The 18,284-nt window shown below is 42.2% G+C and overlaps 2 protein-coding genes across 3 annotated transcripts in view; both read right to left on the bottom strand.

Annotated features, from left to right (window-relative positions):
- LOC146714999 (glucosidase 2 subunit beta-like) overlaps positions 1-14,794 on the bottom strand; it is a 175,177-nt gene extending 160,383 nt beyond the window's left edge. Inside the window, exons 1-6 of one of the 2 annotated variants that reach the window (XM_085451351.1) lie at positions 14,221-14,794; positions 13,771-13,887; positions 12,065-12,160; positions 7,439-7,496; positions 6,395-6,512; positions 1,562-1,691 (exon numbers count right to left, since the gene is read on the bottom strand). In XM_085451351.1, coding sequence (XP_085307477.1) covers positions 1,562-1,691; positions 6,395-6,512; positions 7,439-7,496; positions 12,065-12,160; positions 13,771-13,887; positions 14,221-14,302 — 601 coding nt within the window. In that variant the 5' untranslated portion in view covers positions 14,303-14,794. The remainder of the gene's footprint in view (positions 1-1,561; positions 1,692-6,394; positions 6,513-7,438; positions 7,497-12,064; positions 12,161-13,770; positions 13,888-14,220) is intronic. The other variant, XM_085451350.1, reaches the window with a different exon arrangement.
- Positions 14,795-14,962: 168 nt separating this feature from the next.
- LOC146714998 (doublesex- and mab-3-related transcription factor A1-like) lies at positions 14,963-16,699 on the bottom strand. The gene is made up of 2 exons (XM_085451352.1): positions 16,096-16,699; positions 14,963-15,941 (listed from the first exon to the last, which is right to left on the bottom strand). Exons 1-2 carry the CDS (start codon positions 16,571-16,573, stop codon positions 15,184-15,186), a joined length of 1,236 nt encoding a protein of 411 aa, XP_085307478.1. The 5' UTR covers positions 16,574-16,699; the 3' UTR covers positions 14,963-15,183.
- Positions 16,700-18,284: the final 1,585 nt, after the last annotated feature.

Genomic DNA, 18,284 nt, shown 5'->3' with positions numbered 1-18,284 from the left:
TGGTGTTCATTTTGAGCTACAGGCGCACTTGTTACCAAATGCAGCGGTTTGACTGGTCAGATCTGTTTATCCAGATCTGATCATTTGTAAAAAGCGAGCTTGGTTCGAAAGAATAAATGTCGCAAATTTGTCATGTGAATTACATAGTTGGTGTGACCGTCTGCATTAAGAATTTACAGAATTTACATATCCGGTGTTTAAAGGCCTTAACTCATTATACAAATACTATCATGATATTCCATAATAATAACAATTATACTGCGATACAGTAATCCTGCAGTACGTCGCTACAACATCTGAAAAATGCCACTAAAAAAGGAGAAAATAGAGCTGGTTGCATGCATTGTCCTAACTGTCCTCCATGAGTTCCTTCTTCTTTAGCCCGAGTTGTTTAACTTCTGTTCACTTACACTCATTCATTTAATAAGCACCACCTCAATGAGTCATAATGCAGTGATTCAAGGAGTTTAACTGCTGTGGGAATCCATCTAGAGCACCTGCAATCTTTAAATAAAGATATCAGGATTTGGCAGCAGTGAATCCACACCACAGCGAAAGAGAAAACATCACATCAATACATTTTTCAGCTCCTATTGTTAGCAGATAAATGAACATTCACCAACAAGTAATGTCATAAGCAGGACAAAGACTGGAACTTTGAAGAAGCCATACACACACATGAACTCACACATTTATTAAAACTGCAAAATAAGACCCCAGATGGATGACAAAACATAGACAACACCTGCCAACACGACCACAGAAATGAAAACTGATGGTTGCAAAAACTTGAAGATGAGCAGTAACGGAAGTGAATGATGATGGCGCAGGGAACACGTGGGGGGGGGTGACGACTAGCAAAGGTCAGCTTGCACACCTTGGGAGCCATGATGGATGTGTGCTCTGAGAAGCTCCAAAGTCAAATGACCTTTATTGCAATCAGAACTTTTATTTTGAACACACAAGGCAGAATCAATTACCAGCACTATACAATATCTAGGTGTGTGCTGTTTGATATATGGATGAGCAAAGAATAAGACAGAAGTTTAAAACATTAATAAATCCTATTTCTGTGTGTTATGAGGCAAAAACGACTGAGCCCGTTTCCCATCCAGCCTCACTACTTTCAATACGTTCACATACACAAGTCTGAACGTCATTTAAATGCCGAGCCAGCTTGTGCTTGCAGTGATAAGGGAATTTTCCAGTGAGTCATAAGCAACTTCTCTCCGAAGGCTTGTGGAACCTAAAAAGAGAGCTGGGGGAAATGCAATATGCTGTTGCTCAGCAATCCTCTCCCAGTCCGCTTATTTCAACGACACAGGCATCTGTATTTAACCCTTCCAGCTCCTCCCTATCTTTTACCATTTGTCATCCTGACCGTGTGACCTGAGGTTCTCAGGCCAATTTACTTTTGCGAAATGCAAGATCGAGCTGAAATGAAATGAAAGTTGCCCTGCAGCTGCTAAAATTGCCTAACTACTGTCCACAAACTGAAGCAATTTGGTGAAAGGAGCAAATAGATTTAAATGACTCCGATTAAAAATGGCACGACCCTTACCACCGTTCCCTGCTTCCAGTGCCTTTAATGTTTGCTCTTTGAGTCGGTCGGCTTCGTGTTTTTTCCTCCTGTGTTCCTCCAACTTGACCTGCAGGTCTTCTGCCACCTGCTGGAGCTCTCTGAGCTGGGCCTAATGAGATGAAATGAAAACAAAAAATAGAAAAAACATGGCCAACTTTGTCAAATTTATAGCTATTTATAACTATACCTTACAGTCAGCATGCAAGATAGCAGCAACAGTTTGGTCTTAAATCTGATTGATTACAATCTTGAATCTAACTGTGGGGTTTTTTTAATCAACGTCCTTTGGAAATATAACTTTCATGCAAGCTGCACTAGCCCAAAGAACATTAGCGTTCATATGTGATGTTCATAAATTTGGCTATTGTTCAGTTTAATAAGTCTTAAGTATTGGATAGTGGCTGCAGAAAGACAACGCACAGAAACAAGCCCAGAAAAGTAAAGCGACATTACAACATTTCGTATTAGGCTTGTACTGTTGTTACAGATTGGGACAACCTACACAGTACTGCCACACTTTTTAAAAAACAGAGACCGTTTCTTAAGTAATGTTAATTTCTCTGTCGTTTGGTTGGCTCATTACTTTATTATACAATGTTTCCAGATATCGACTCTAAACATTTTGGAAACAGGCTGTTTCTGTTTAACTCAACCACTCTCCCACTGAAAACGCTACGTCCAGATGAACAGACTCAACTTTTTGGTACATGGAGCCAACAGTTGCAGTTTAAGGTGAAATGTTTCAGCAACTAACAGATGCGTTGGAATCAAATTTGACACGGACTTGAACGTCAACCACAGAGTGAGCATGAATAAGTTGTAATAATGTTGATGATCCACCGATGCATATCTAGCAGCATCATCGAATCAAAGTTTTATTTTGCTCAGCATTTCAAATACCTACAGAACTAATGAGAATGCCAACACCATCCAGTTTTCGTGCTTAGTCCTTTAATGGTAGCGTGGAAAATACAATTATAAACCTCCAGAGCAGTAAAACGAAGCCAACGCAGAAATGCCAAAAACCGCAGTTCATTGAATGGCCACTTGAGGGCATTTGAGTCAACCATCTTAAAAGCTTTAATAATGAAATTAACATATTTATAGATTAGTACATATAGCCCTTTTGCTCTCTATAGCTAATTATAGTGTGATGTGTTAGAACTCAAATTCTATCGAGGCATCGAAATAGGATTTCACAAACCAGTGGTTAATGTCAGAGCAGCTGCTGTATGTCCATAAGAAAACCTCCCACCTGCTTGATAGCAGCATGTTAGCACTGTTGAAGCAAGCATGTGTGGATGTTGATGTTTAGCACTCAAAACCATTTCATTCCTGTGTACACTGTGATTATAGACACTAGCAGACTCGTGGCACTTTGTAAAGTTCTTCATCCCGTATTTAGCTGATACATGTTTTGGAAGTATATGTTGACAGTCGCACATGAAACAAACGCACTAACCTAACATTGTATTTGCAGGCAGGTGATGAATGCATAAATCAAAAGAACTGGGATTTGTAATAAATCTTTTTGAAAACATATAAATGTTAATAATCACTATTCATGTGACTATGATCATGCAAAGTTTCACTGATATTGGCCCACCAGTTAAGGAGGCCATAGGCTACACGCAGACATATGCTAACATCATTATAATAACATTCTTAATGATAAACAAAGCACAGAGACTATTATTGAGAGATAAACTGACAGACAAACAGAAGCACGAGAATTTCCCTGTTCTCTCTTTCCGTTTCCTCGTCTAGCTCCGGAAGAGAACCAACCAACACCGTGTATTTACAAAAACTTGTACCGCAGCAGCCGGGCCTGCACAATGGACTATTTAAATCACTTGCATCAGGAGGTGTTGCTGTCGCACCAAATACGACAGCTTTTGACAACCAAGCGTAACCTATCATCACTCTCTGTAATGGACCAATTAATATGAAAGAGCAGCAGCTCCTTGTTCGCGTGCATGTGTGTGTGCACATGTGTGTGTGTCAACTCTGCCTTCCAATCTGTCCTCAGAGACTCTCATAATGCAGTGATGGATTCTGCGAGGTTCAGCCAGGGATGACTACCTTTCTAGGCCATGCTGCTTGCTTAGACACCTTCAGCTTGCAGCGGTGATTTATGGGCGCCATTATGAGGAGTACAAGAACATATTTACTTGTGGAAAAAACACCCATAACATGCCAAAAGTTCTTCCATTGTGTAAGAAAAGAAGTAGAAAACACCAGAAACTAATATAAAGCTTCTCGCTGTTGCAAATTCTTCAAAGAATTAAAAACAAAAAAAGTAGAGAAAAGTGATTCTGAGGATAAGGAACGGCTGACGCTGCACTTCATTTCCTGCTTTAACATGTACTTTTAAGAGTGGGCCAATAAACAGCAAACATCGTGAAATGGGTTTTATTGAATACCAATTTGTATTCAATTAACAGCAGCATTCCCATTTCTGCTTGTTCTGTGGCACGTGAGGCTACAACGCCACGCTCAGCTTCTAATTTGATTTTTTTTTTTGGTTAAAGTTTGATCGCAAGTGTTTTCTTTAACAGTTTCCTCTTGAACCACAGGAAGGGTTCATTTTTGAGTCATTGTGTAAGGTTTCCAACACGAGGCCCCGGAGGTAACCCTGCCATATCAACAGAGACACGCTGAGAAAAGAGGATCGCAAAGTGCGGCAGGGCTAGGAGGACCGGGTGACACTTCAGCCTCGATCTGCCAATCAGCTGCCACCGAAAAGAACACGGAGAGGGGGGGGGGGAAGGAAAAGAAAGGAAAATAGAGCAGAGTGCAGGGTAAAAACCCAGGGATCACCAGCTGGCAAATCAGACATGTGTGAGCTCGCACATGTGAGTGTGATAAAAAGTGGCCTTCAGACAAATCTGTGCTGTAAACAAGTGGTTTCTTTCTCTTTTCTTTCCCTGACATCTTTTATAAGCGCTGCAAGATTTAAACAGCTGTATCCTTCAAGATACCTTAGAAATGAATAATCAGGGCAGGAAATAACAAGGATTCATAGCAGCCCTGAAAAAAGTCAGAACAGTGTAAATGTGCTGCATCAACAAAGAGTCCAAAATCCAAATAATGATGATGAACAACACTCAGTTGCTGCCATTTCAATCGCTAATACACTTAAAGCTGTAGGTGCTGCAGTGTTGGAAAGTAACTTGTAGTTTCTAAAGGCCACTAATGCATTAAGTAATGAGACCACTGAAGCGTCCTCGGAGATCCGCAGCTGCCAAATTTACCATATAATTTGCACCAAACTCCAGGAGTCCGTCTCTAAATTGGCTCAGTGCTCGCTGAAGTAAATGTGCAAATGGAGAGGAAAAACAGTAAAGCAGTCGCTGCTCGACCCCAAGTTCTGCAAAGGAGTCAAAAAGAGAGAAAAAAAAGGCCTGATTGCTCACGTACTTGTTTACTGGTGCTGATTTACACCCAGCCATTTACTCCTTACTGCTTTAAAGCGACGGCAAATGAAGTATAGTCACAGCTGAATTCCTTAAGAGACACAATAAAATGCAAAGTAAGGTGGCAGGAGCAGAGCATGATGATGTTTATGGGTTACAGATAACAGTACGAACTAGAATTCGAATCTGAGACGTGACGCATTATATAGCACAGTGATGTCTCTTGTGCTAAAACTGGAGGCCACTCAGCAGGAAATGACATGAATTGATCAACTAAAACGACACGATCCAAGTAACATAATGGAGGGAGGAAAATAGCAGGGCTTTTTTTTTTGACAGCTAGGAAGCAGCGAGCTTCTTACTGTGATAAGGCAAAAAGTACCTGCACAGCAGGCTAAGGCTGGTGCTGGAAACTGGTGCTGGGAGCACAACAGACGCCTGTAGCAGCAGGTGCTGCGAACATGTATGATCAAAACGGCATCACAAGCTGCTCACTGCTCAATAGCAATGCTCTGAGCGCAGCATATATGAAAGCAAATTAACCTTTCCGTCAACTGTTAGCTAAAAAACGCTGTAGAAGCCACTGTATGGCAGCACACGCAGAACAACACTTAACCAAGTATCTTTATATCCTAACTACAAGCACTGTACATTTACCTTTAGTCCCCTAACCAGAACTGCTTTCCTGTACGATATAATCCACTAGCTTTTCTTATTAGAGCCACCACATTCATCTTAGCCAGCTGTTGGTTCAAAGCGCTTTACAAATGTGTCTCTAGACTCGTCTGAAGGTTCTCAGTCATCCAGGTCATCATAATCTATGGAGCTTGAAAAGAAAAGTGTCTACTCTTGTTTAAGTTTCCTTGAAGATGTTTCACCTCTCATCCAAGAAGCTTCTTCAGTTCTAAGAACAACTGGTGGAGAGTCGCAGATTTTAAGCCCTATGAGGGTCATGCACCCCCTATTGGACCCTATAGACTCACGGTGGTGCTGAAGCCACCAGCTGGGGGCCTTCTTGTGTGCATGTGCAATTTCCCTCCAATCACTCCAGCAGTCCAAAGACATGCATGTTAGGTTAACAGGTGATTCTCCAATTCCACTTTGATGCTGAACTAGACAGGTGAGAGAAACCAACTCAGTGTAATGTTACCCTGCTGTATCACTAATTTAACTCTTTGCTTTGAGGAAGACTGCTTCAAACCTGTTAATCAGTTCTGTAATAGTTTTGTAACCTCTAAACTCGAAATCACAAAAGTTCTCCAAGTTTTCTCCTGACGTAGAGGCCGTGCTTAGACGACGACTTAGTTCCAGTGTGAACACGAACTGATCTACTTTTCGGGTGGTTTTCAAACACATGCCGTATAATAGCTGGAACTTCTACAAGAATTTTTTTTACCTGTTTCTCCCTCCAGAGCAGCACTCCCTCCTCAATCAGCTGCTGCTTGAGTCGCAAACCTTCATCCAAGGTCCTCATCTGGCCCTCCACGTACGCCCTCTCTCTCTGTCCTAGATTCCTGGAGGAAAGGCGAGCGAGAGAAAGAGAGGAAGCACAGTCCCATCATTACTGAGAAAACGCCAGCCGCTCCTGTTATGGTCACCGAGATGGCGCAATCCAATTTTTAAGGGCCTGCGATGCAGCAGGAATCCAAATGGGAAAATAGAAGAGTAAATAAGATGGGGGCCGATGCTCCGCGGCTCAGCTAAATTGTTTCTGAAGCCTGGCAAACACAATATGAGTGCGGACCTTGTGAAAACATAATGAGATACACTCTGCTTGTACGCGGCTTCGAGACGAATGGCGCGGTGAATGAAATAATAGAGGACTGTCAACAAAAGAAGTGGGTTAGCGACATATACACAGCGGGCTGCGTTTCTGCGCCGCAGCATCGTCCATCTTTGCAGCTCAGCTCAGAAAAACATGATAAATACATCGCGGCAGGAAAATGAATTCTTATAAACATCTGTATTCAGGGACCTTCCACCTTTGCGCCGTGTAATTTATAACTTATCTAAATTATCTCCCAGGAACAAAAAGTCTCTGGGTGGTGGGAGCAGTTTAAAGCAAAAAGGAGGAGGAGGAAAAATTTGCAAGAAGGTCGTGAGTCACATTTGCATTTAACAGATGAACTCTTCAATACAATTTTGTGATGCACACACAGCCCTGAGTTTTTAAATCACAGTGACACCATGCCCCCTGGTGGCACAGTAACCGATTCACTGCAGAGTCCATCATACTGCTGCTACGATAAGCAGCTTTCTATTCAGATGATGGTGAATTCCCCTCAAAGATCTGTTTTATATCAGACCGCATGAATATCTTTTCACATTTGGATATTTGTTTTTAAATAACTGGACCCTCTGGCGTCTGGCGACATATTTCGAGTCAAACTGCACACGTGTTAATACATAAATACCGAATCTCAATTTTGAATCGACTGACCAGCAAGTGTTCTGGCAGCGAGTGTGGCTGTTGTATTCATCGGAAGCATCGCAGCAATCTGGCAAAGACACACAGGAGAAACCAATCCAATGCACACAGACCAAAACAGGAAAAGCATACCACATTGTCAGAACGGAGATGTTTACAATGTCTTACTCAATTACTACACAACAGATCAAAGTTTGTTTGTTTTTTAAACTCATACACAACAAAAAAAATACAAGATGCTTTCTGCAAAAGCAATATTTTGCTTTCCCACATATAATACACAGTTGTTTTCATTAAAACGATAACAAACAATAAACACAAATATGCTACAGGAAAACTGAGCTGAAACTTTAAGCCAATGAATTCTTGTAGTGAGTCAAGAGAAACTTCGACGGCATCTTTAACACACCCTGAACCGTCTTAGCCAGCTTTCTTGGAATTTCTTTAAGTAGTCTTCAGGAATAGTTCTCTAGACCTCTTAAAGGACATTCAAAGCTCGTTGGATGTTGGCTGCTGTTTATTCTGTTTTCTGATCCCACTCTTCTTCAATAATGTTGAGCTCCAGACTCTGGGGAGGCCAATCCATGACTCGTTTTACTGCATTGGCAGCACGTTTGGGATCGTTGTCATGCTCAAATATGAAGCTGACTTGTTCCAGATGGTATTGCACAGTGAATCAACATCTGATGATACTTTTCTGTGTTCATAATACCATCGATTTTGATCCCCAACAAAACTGGCTGAAATACAGCCCATAACAGAGCCTGCACTAAGTTTTACAGACAAACACTCACTATTATACCAATTATTCAATTGACCTCTTCTGTACATACTGGAGGACAGAAGACTTCTGCACAGTACTGTAGCTTAGCACAGCACTAAGGCTAGAAACCATGGTGATGTATCCACTGTGACATCTGACAGCGCTTTGTGAAGCTCAGGTTTAAAGCTGTTGGGGGGTTTTTGGAACCAGAAGTGACCATGGCTGAAAACGCTGGTTAGTGCATCAGCTCAGTGTATGGGTGCAGCGCAGACACTGCTAAGCAACATAAAAATAAAATAGAATTTCACTTGCTGAAGCACAGACATCTTGGATAGGCTGTCAGTTCAATTAACGACACAGCAATGCATGTTATTGGATAATATAGCTCAGACAACTCCAGTAATAGAGCTCCAAAAAGCACCAGCACCATAAATGTGGTTGAAAGGTCAAGTTCAGCGACTTCAATTGGGTGTAGATTATGTTTATGGAGCAAAACTTTTTTTCTACCAGCATGTAAATATGATTTTTCTTTCTTGCTTAAGTTCAGTTGCCTATTTTAACATGAGACTGTTTCAAGAGTGACTTCATTTTGGATGCAGCCCCATGTGGTGCCTTGAGGATTGCAGGTTTTTGCCACCACTAACTCAAAGAAGTGTATCTCCCAGAGTGTCAGACAACGCAATATCACGAGTCAATATTAGCTCTTTGCCTTTATATAAGCATCAGCATTTGACACAAAATTCAAATTTAAAAAGTAAAGAAGAAATGCCCTTCAACAATGTTACAAGGGTTGCAGTTGCATAGCTTATCCACAAGAGGGCACCTCCGGAACTTTTCTATAGGCAAGACCAAAAACAATCAGACGATCCCAGCAAAGACGAGCAGTGCAACGGAATATCGCTACATATAACAATGTGCTATTGTTATGCGTAATTATATTGTTACATTTATTGTGTGTGAAAGAAAAAAAAAATTAACCAGTGCATCAAAATATCGGATTTTTAAATCACCAAATATCGGTGCGCTTTTTAAAAATCCCATATCAGTCGTGCTCTATCAGATTATCCTTTAAAACTTCAACACACTGCATAAAACAAAACATTTCTGTGTAATGACAGTAATAATAATAATAATAAAGTATCGACGTCTGAGCTGAAGCCGGATGATTCACATTAGCAGCTGTTGCAATGTTTTTCTCGGTTTTCATCATTCTGCAGCTTGTGTTGTGTTTTGAGGCAGTTGAATATGACGGTTGTGTTGCTTTGCAGTAATGGCCTTTTATCTACAGTATATCACTGCGGTCAAGTGCATTTGGGAAAGCTCGTGCTGTGCGGTGCAGGGAACAGCTGTGATTGGCATAAGCAGGCAGGTCATCAAGCGATGATTTAGGGCGCGCTTTCCTGGCTTTTGCTTTGTGTTCTTCTGGTCGAGCACACATTTACAGCATCGTGTTCATTTAATCACGAGAAGCCACACGATTAAAATTTAATTAATTATGCTGACAAATGTATACTCTCTTTCATGTTGAGCTACCCAGGAAATCTTCGTCCTTAAAGTTGAAGATTAAATCTTTAGGTCTGCGTGACATCTCTCTGCGCTTCGAAGAAGGTCTCTTGATTTCAGCCACTTATAACATCAGCTGCATGGTGTTTTGTAAGTGCTCAGATCTGGCTCTTTCTCTGATGTTTCACCCAAGAGAGTGGGCACAGTGTGAAATCTCTCAATTATCCAGAACCCCATTGGTGACCCATCGAAAGAGAGCATTACAGTCCAAAAGGGGAAGCCAATGAATGTCTCTGAACAACCAGTCAAAGAGGAAAAGCGATGATGAATTAGCTATTAAGTGGCTCCATTCAAAGCAGAGAAGGTATGAGAAGAAGACAAGTGGGAGCAGAATAAAAGGAAAGAGGAAAGGGTGAGGGCGGCTTTGGGAAATATTCTCCTGCCGCTCTATCATGCTTCATTCCTTCAGCTTTATTTCCTGCGATGGTTACATGCCGTCTATTGCTACTGCTGCAGAACGAGCTGGTGACAGAGCAGAGATGTCAGCAGCAGAATGTATTGAATTTATCCAAAGTGGCGAGCTACTGGAGAACAAAAGTGGAAAAGAAAGGGAGGCTGAAAAACTACCCGATTAGGCAGCGCATGTGGCAAGAAAGAATGGAAGAAAGCCTTGAGAATAATAGAAGCAGGATGTTTTTCAAGGAAAGCTGAGCGAGGGAAGTGACTGTATGGACGCGTCTGCATTTGTGTGAAGGCAGCCATGTTCTGTTTGTTGAAGCTACATCGTTTGTTTGCGCTACAAAAAAGACTGAGAGTGCGTACATCCACATGTCAGCATCTGCACATCGAGCAAAACATAAATTCCTGCCCGTGTCTGCAAAATGCACAAGAGGGAAAGTAAACAACAAGTTTTTACTCGGTAAAATCAGGACTTTAAGTTATTTTGATGAAGACCCGACAGCGTGTTTATGATTACGTGGTTGTGATGCTATTGCATTAACAAAATACACAAAGAGACGTAGAAAAAAAAACTTGAGAGATAACTCATATGGGGCGATCGTGGCTCAAGAGTTGGGAGTTCGCCTTGTAATCGGAAGGTTGCCGGTTCGAGACCCGGCTTGGTCAGTCTCAGTCGTTGTGTCCTTGGGCAAGACACTTCACCCGTTGCCTACTGGTGGTGGTCAGAGGGCCCGGTGGCGCCAGTGTCCGGCAGCCACGCCTCTGTCAGTGCGCCCCAGGGTGGCTGTGGCTACAACGTAGCTTGCTATCACGAGTGTGTGAATGTGTGAGTGAATGGGTGGATGACTGGATGTGTAAAGCGCTTTGGGGTCCTTAAGGACTAGTAAAGCGCTATACACATACAGGCCATTTACCATTACTTTGGTACCAATAACAATGCTAAGTTTTAGGGAGTTAAAAAAAAGTCTATCTATGATTTTTCAAATTGGACAGACTTCAGCCCCACCCACCAGGGACCAACAGTCAGGTAAGTGGAAGACCACAGCTGGATGGTAAACAGACTAATAGAGAGATGTCCTTTCTAACAACACATCGGAGAGCAACTTGCCCAAGGACACTTTGACATGCAGACTGGAGCAGCCAGGGATCAAACCACTAACCTTCTTAATAGTAGATGACCTTCTGTAACACTGATATATCACCCAAACTCACTAACATCAGCCATGTATCAGTAAATAAGAGGAATTTAATGATGGAGGTTGCCAACATTTATCTGTTGTATTCACAGCTCGACCGTGTTTTTGAGACCGATATTTTGTGATATGAAAATCCGATATTCCAATTTTTTTTCTTTCAGACATATAAAACATAACGAGATTTCGCTGTTTGTTTTGTTCAGTTATGTACTTACCTGTTTCCCCTCAGCATAGTGTTTGTGTCTGAGGCATGCTAAAGTTGCACAGTGCCCTCTGGTGGATAAACTATGTAACATCAACATTCATAACATGCCTGAAGGGCGTTTCTCCCATCTGTTCTTTACTGTTTTAATTTTCATTTATCATCTATTTTAAATGCCTAAAGTGATCAACGACAAATAGAGAATATCAGCCTGACAATAAATCAGTCAGGCTTTATTCTCCTCAGCTATAATATGTCCAACATGTGAAAATAAAAGTATTAACATATCTTCATAACCAAACATTAAAACTGATATACAGTATCTGTGATAGGACAATGTTCCCTGTGCTCTATGACGGCTGTAGGCTTTAATCTATGAATACCTGCCAAGTTACTCAACCCGCCTCTGCAGTAGTTTCCACTCAGAGGGGATTTCCAGGACCGCAAGTTGACATCCAATCAGAAAAGGCGGCTACCAGCCGACAGTAAGACACAATATTAAACCACAGCCTTACCACAGATGCCATCATTGACTCTGGATGATGGGATGTAGTGCGGGCGAAAACCCAGATTGGTGCAGTAGAATCGGCCATGAGGACAGGCTGAAGTGCCTACATGGAGCAAGGAAAACTGGTCAGCACTGCATTATAAACTAATGTGCAGAAACAAATGAATTTACCTTAAACTGTTCACAACGCTTGCAAAGACATTAGCCACTGCACCTGATTACTGTTTCTAAAAATTCAAACTTTTAAACATTTATTTGTATTCTTGATGGGGGTTTTTTTTGTTTTTAATCATTATTTTGTGTGTGTGTCTTTTTAAAATTTCAAAATCTGGTTAGTGTTGGCAGAGGTTAGCCGCAGCCCTGTGCCCCACATACAAACTGTAAATGATGTGTGACTTTGATTTAAAGCATAACGATAAAAGCCACAACTGCATAATGAAATCGGGGATGTGTCTCCTCTGTCTTTTCCCGTTTATGCTACACAAGAGAAAATGCCATCTATCTTTTAATATTTAAACCCTGCAAAATATCCAGTAACTATGTTTGCTAAGGAGGGTATGGTAGAGTTTGCATATCACGATAGCTTGAAAAGTTTTGAGATAATTCTGAAAAAACTTTGTAGCTATGTAGGGCAGGGTCATGTTAACAATCTATTAAAACTTGGTTTACGTCCACCAAAGTCTTCAAGATCAATTTAATGATTTATTGGTCGAAAACTGAAAGAAAAAAAAAAAGTATAACCTACAAACTATGATTCTTCAAGAGTGCTGGGTGTTGTCAGCATATAAAGTAGGATTTAACAATTTAAAATATCATGTCACATTTGATCTCTGACCTCTCCTTCAAAGGTTAGTAGATTAATCTGCAGGTAAAGTGATAATAATGCTATATAAAGCTATTTAAAATAACAATACGTTTTCAGACTGACAAAAACATGTTGCCAAGAGATGCTATTTGACTTTAGCTGAATAAATTTATTCTTACTTTGCCATTTACATCACAATAATAGATTGTAATTATGTAGATTGTAATCATTAAATACATAACAATTTGACTACATTACAATGTATAATTTTTATTTTTTTTAGGGGGGAGGGGGGGGCTTTTGACACTTGATATTTATTATTCAACAAATTTCACTAAACAATGGCATAAAGGCTGCACACGTCCTGTGGGCATATAAATGTTTAAAAAGTATTGCAATCAAAATTACGCCAAGCATATTAAAATGGGTTTCAGCAGGGCAAACAACAAAAGCCTGCACTTTGCACTTGCTTTTACTTAACTACAGACTTCTAGAAGTATGTTTAAAAATAACATAGAAAACAATATGAATATGTACAAAATACAAAGTAAATACTTCCCAGAGAGTGAGCTGCCTTGGTGGGGGTTCTTGTTCTCATGGCTTCTTGTTTACATGGTTTATTGTTTTGTCCACGCAGTGCACGTCTTCGGTATTGACAGTCTATGTTTTTGTTGTGTACAGTTTTTCCCCTCACACTTCCCAGGATGTAAAAGCATGCACTTTTAAAATCGGCGTCTGCTTTTTGCAGATCAGCTGCATGTGTTTTGCCCCCCAAAACACATGCAGCTGATCTGAGCGCAGAAAACTTCAAAAGTCTTTAAAGTAAAACACTGATTTTCCAACAGAGTCACAGTGACCAGACAGACTGACAGACAGAGGCCCGCTGGCCCCACTGATTAACCTTTTACCTGGTTCATCTGAGCCATCTTCACAGTCGCAGTAATCGTCGTTCACCTGCTCAAATGGGATCATTCTCGACCCATCTATGCACAGAAACGACTTCCTCTCCCTGTAGAACCTTTTATCTGTTACAAAATAAAAGCAAACGCCCACTTTTGTAATCGCTGCTGGCTCTGAGGTGCAACCAGAATTGTAGCCAAACATTGTGCATCAGTGTGAGCGCTTATAGTGTCTTAGCACGGATCCTCTGGGGAGGGTAAAACAGCAGGTTTGTGTTGTGTTGCTACTACACACTCATGTTGTGTACCATTATTATGCTGTGTACTCTGTTATCACAGCTTGTAACGTGCTGCCTGCGTCTGAAACCAGGAGCTGCCAAAGCTTCAGCACCATGTAGCTGTTTCTGTATATATTTGGCAGCTACCTAGCTGGAAGCTAAAAGGGAAGAATGGACTTACAGGACGAGGATATTCCTCTTACTTTCCGCGAGTCCACATAACCACACCAAAACACAGCAGCGACAATAATGTAGACACGCATGTCAGCGCCTCCTGCCTCATAAAATCCCGCTCAAGGCTGTTTCAAACACTGCACCGCCAGCATCTCAAACTGCCGTGTCCCGACTTCCTGAAACACGCGGTCTCGTGGCGCTTCTGAGGCTTTCTATTGGTTTCTAGTTTAAGGTTCGTGTGATCATCCACCGACCAATCGCAGGGGAGAACGGCAGCTGAGGCGAAAAAGAGGACGAATTTGATTAAGATTTACTGCACTTACGGCTTTATTTACATTTTAGAAATGGGAGTATAAAGTTGAAGCACTTTAAGTGTAGCCTTTTTTAGAGAGCCAGCAGACATCTTTTGTAGTCAGCTGGAGCTCCTTCACAAGCGCAGACATCACCAAGGTCACTTCCACATATAACATATTTACGACTACTGCACTTAAATAAGCCTGAACTAAAATGTGTGAAACGAAACAAGAAAAAAAAAAAAAAAAAAAAAGTAGATTTCCTTCCTCCCCTCCTAGTGTTTTAAAAAAAAAAAAAAAAAAAAAAAAAAAAAAAAAAACAAGAAACAGAAGACTTATCGTGGGACAAAGTCCGGTTTTTGTTAGTTTTGAGTGCTACACATGCAGTTGTTTTTCCATTTTCTTTTTTTTATCTGCTAAAAAAACAAACAAACAAAAAACACATCGACAAAAGACTCACTTCATCATTTTATATATCTGCACGAAATGAATACAAAATGTGTAAAACGAGAAAAGATAACTCTTCATAATAAACAATCTGCAAAATTTACATTAAGAAAAAAAGCATTTAGTCGTCAGATTTTAGTACACCATTGTGGTTCGAGGCACTTGAAAAGCGGTTATTTAAAAGCTACAGTTAACTTTTTATTATTTATTTATTTCCATGTGTCCCTTTTTTATTTGGTCTCGCTGTTTAGCCGTGTGTACAGGCCTGCATTGCATAGAGACTCCTTGCTTTGGATGTAAGACAGGTCTCGGATCATGCCGGGGAGGGAATAAGAGTCCAAGGGTGGACGCAGTGGGAACACTGGCATCAGTCCTGATGTCATGTATGGAGACATGAAGCCTGCCATGCCGCCGTTAGCGGAGGGATAGGCCAGCCGCAGGGGGCTGACGCCCAGGCGAGGGCTGAGGCCGTACAGGCTGTCTCCCCCTGGGGACGCGGGTATGTGCAGCGGGGAGAAAGCAGACTTGGCCCCCAGAGCACCGAGCCCTCCGGGCAGTCCAGCAGAAGGCCTGCGCGCGCTGTCAGCGTCAATTTTGTTCTCTTTGGAGTTCAACGCCAGCTCAATGGATTTGACAATGTCACCTTTGCACGTTCTCACCATAGACTCCAGAGTGTCCCGTTTCTGATGGGGGAAGATCTTAGCCATGATGTCGGTGGGGTCACGGTCCGGGCTCAGATACTCATTGGGCTTCTCCGACTCGCTCCCCGACTCTGGATCCGAGGAGGGAAGTGACCTCTGCGGGCTCTCTGTGTGGTCTGAGCGGTGATCCATCGCAGGGGATTGACTTCCGCCGCTGTCCTTGCTGGAAGACAGCTCTTTCTTGTCACTTGGAGAGGGCAGCCGTGGAGAATGGGGTGCAAACAGGGGTCGGCCCATGAATCCGTTGTAAAAGTTGTATTTGTGTAATTTGTCCTCTGAAACTGTAACTAAGGATGAAAGAAAAGGGACAACAGCTTTTAAATTAAATGCGCACGGGGTAATCAAAGTTCACCAAAGCTGCAGAGGAACCAAAAAGAAGAACATTGTTGTGTATTAAAATAGTTATGAAGACAAAGTATACAGTCTCACATTTCAACTCACCGTCTTTCTGATTCTCACTCCCAAAAACATCGAAACAGGGAGCTGCAGGAGTACTGCTGGCAGATACGGGTACCCCGGCGCTAATGGACGATCTCTGAGGGATCCCCGCTTCCCCTCCGATCCCAGTGCAGGGGTACAAGAGCCGAAGATCCCGGGCCTCGCTCTCTTCCTGAGCCTGCTGCCTCCTCAACGCCACCTGCGCGGCCATCACCCGCTGCCTCTCTGCAATCAGTGTGCACTTTGCGCACACGCAGTCTCTCCAGCGACAAAACCGCTTGTGGCCTTTGAGCGCAGAGACTACGCCGTGGTTCCTGCACCTGGCACACTTCGGGGTTCGGGGGTATCCCCTCTCCAGCGTGGGGTTGCAAGTCTGGAGGAAGAGAGGCGGAGGACGCAGAAGGGAAGGGGGTACCGGCAGGCTACCGAGCGGGCCGGAGGTATGATCGGTCAGACCAAGGGGTCGGATCCTATTTTCCATCGCTCAGAAGAGAGGGTTAAAAAAAAATTCTACGAGTCCTGCAAAACTGTTTACGGTGAAATCATTAAGGTGTTTTGGACTTCTCTGAGCGACTGGTGTCTCTGTAATGCGCCAGCACGCTGAACCTGCGCGCCTTAAGTGTCTCCTCGCCAGGTGGTTTGAGTTGAAACACAACACCTTCGTCACACCCCTTTCCGCTCAAGCCTCTTAATGCCCTATCATGTTTATTTGCATCCCGGATGAATGGGCGGGGGTCTAATCTGCAACTGCATGCGGCCATAGAGTGAAAGGACAAATAAAATTTCAATAAAAACTTGAAGCTTATCAAGACCAGATAAAAAAAAACTCTCTTTTTGGAAATAAAATCAAAACTGCGCTCTGTTTGAAATGACATGCAAATTCGCACAGACGTTATAATAACATAAAGTAGTAGGCACAGAAGGTGGATCGAACAAGGCCAGCGTGTTACAAAACAAGCATTATTAGAAAATAAGAAAGAAAAACATGTTGCCTCAGGCCAGCTTCCATTCGGTTGCCCTAATGTGTGATGAATATTCACTATTAGGATGTTTTTCCCCCCCTCAACACAACAATGGGCCTAATAGCCACAAAAGAAACAGGTAATTATCTGCTTGGTTGTTCTGTTGAACAAATTACTCTGACAAAAGACCCATCTGTCAACAAACACCCAGCGAGATTGGCGAATACCTAATCACACCTTGTCACATGTTTCATTCATTTCCCTGCATTCAAACAGGATCCGGTTACACGCACCAGATTGCTTTGCCGTTATGACAAGAGAAGCAACTTGAGCATAATGTGACAAGCGCAGTGTCAGTCACCAAGGGCAACGCCACGAGGAAAAAAAATATCGTTAGGCAGAAATTAGCAAATATGTGTGTGTGTGGGGGGGGGGGTATCATGATGCGAACCCTATTGTTCAGTTCAGTACTCTATGAAATGAATCCAGTCATGTTATGTGTGTCCAAAACAAACATAAGGCTCGGGGGGCCAGACTAGGCCGGCAAAAAGTCCAATCCGGCCCACTGGAAGGATTTAGAAAATGTGACAAAACCTTTTGGCTGTGTTGTCATAAATTTTACAGTTTCCACTGACAAAGATTCAAGATTCAAAGTGTTTATTGTCTTGTGTCACAAAAGAAACGGCATTTCTCTGTGCAATGAAATCCTTTCTTTGCTGTTCAACCACAGATGCCGATTAATACATACACAATAGAAATAGAACATATAAATACAAATAGTACAAATAAGTGAAGACAGAAAAGGAGACAAAATATGGAGATTTGAAACAGAGATGTGTGCAGAAGAGCTATAGCTTAATATGTAAGATGACCTGATGTGCAAAAAAACAACAACATTATTACTGTTCAAAATGGGTCAGCTGTTCAAGAGTCTGGTAGTGGGGAAGAAGGAGTTGTTGAGGCTGCATGTTCTGGATTTCACACTTCTGAACCTTCGTGTGAACAGTCCGCATTGGGGGTGTGGGGTCTTTGAGGATGGAGACAGCTCTCCTCTGGACTCTGCAATGGTAGATGCTCTGCAGAGAGGGCAGCGGAGTCCTGTTATCACTCTCTGCAGGCATTTGCGGTCCGTAGCAGTAGTGCTGCCGTACCATGCAGTCATGCAGCTGGTCGGTGTGCTCTCCACAATGCAGCTGTAGAACCTGCTGAGGATCTTGGCCGACATACCAA

Source organism: Copadichromis virginalis, linkage group LG3 (genome assembly GCF_057382275.1).
Source record: "Copadichromis virginalis isolate Kocher_CV1m ecotype Utaka linkage group LG3, C_Virginalis_male_GT1.1, whole genome shotgun sequence".
Classification (NCBI taxonomy): domain Eukaryota; kingdom Metazoa; phylum Chordata; class Actinopteri; order Cichliformes; family Cichlidae; genus Copadichromis; species Copadichromis virginalis.
The sequence above is the reverse complement of the archived record's forward strand: the minus strand, read 5'-3'. Positions and strand labels throughout refer to the sequence as shown.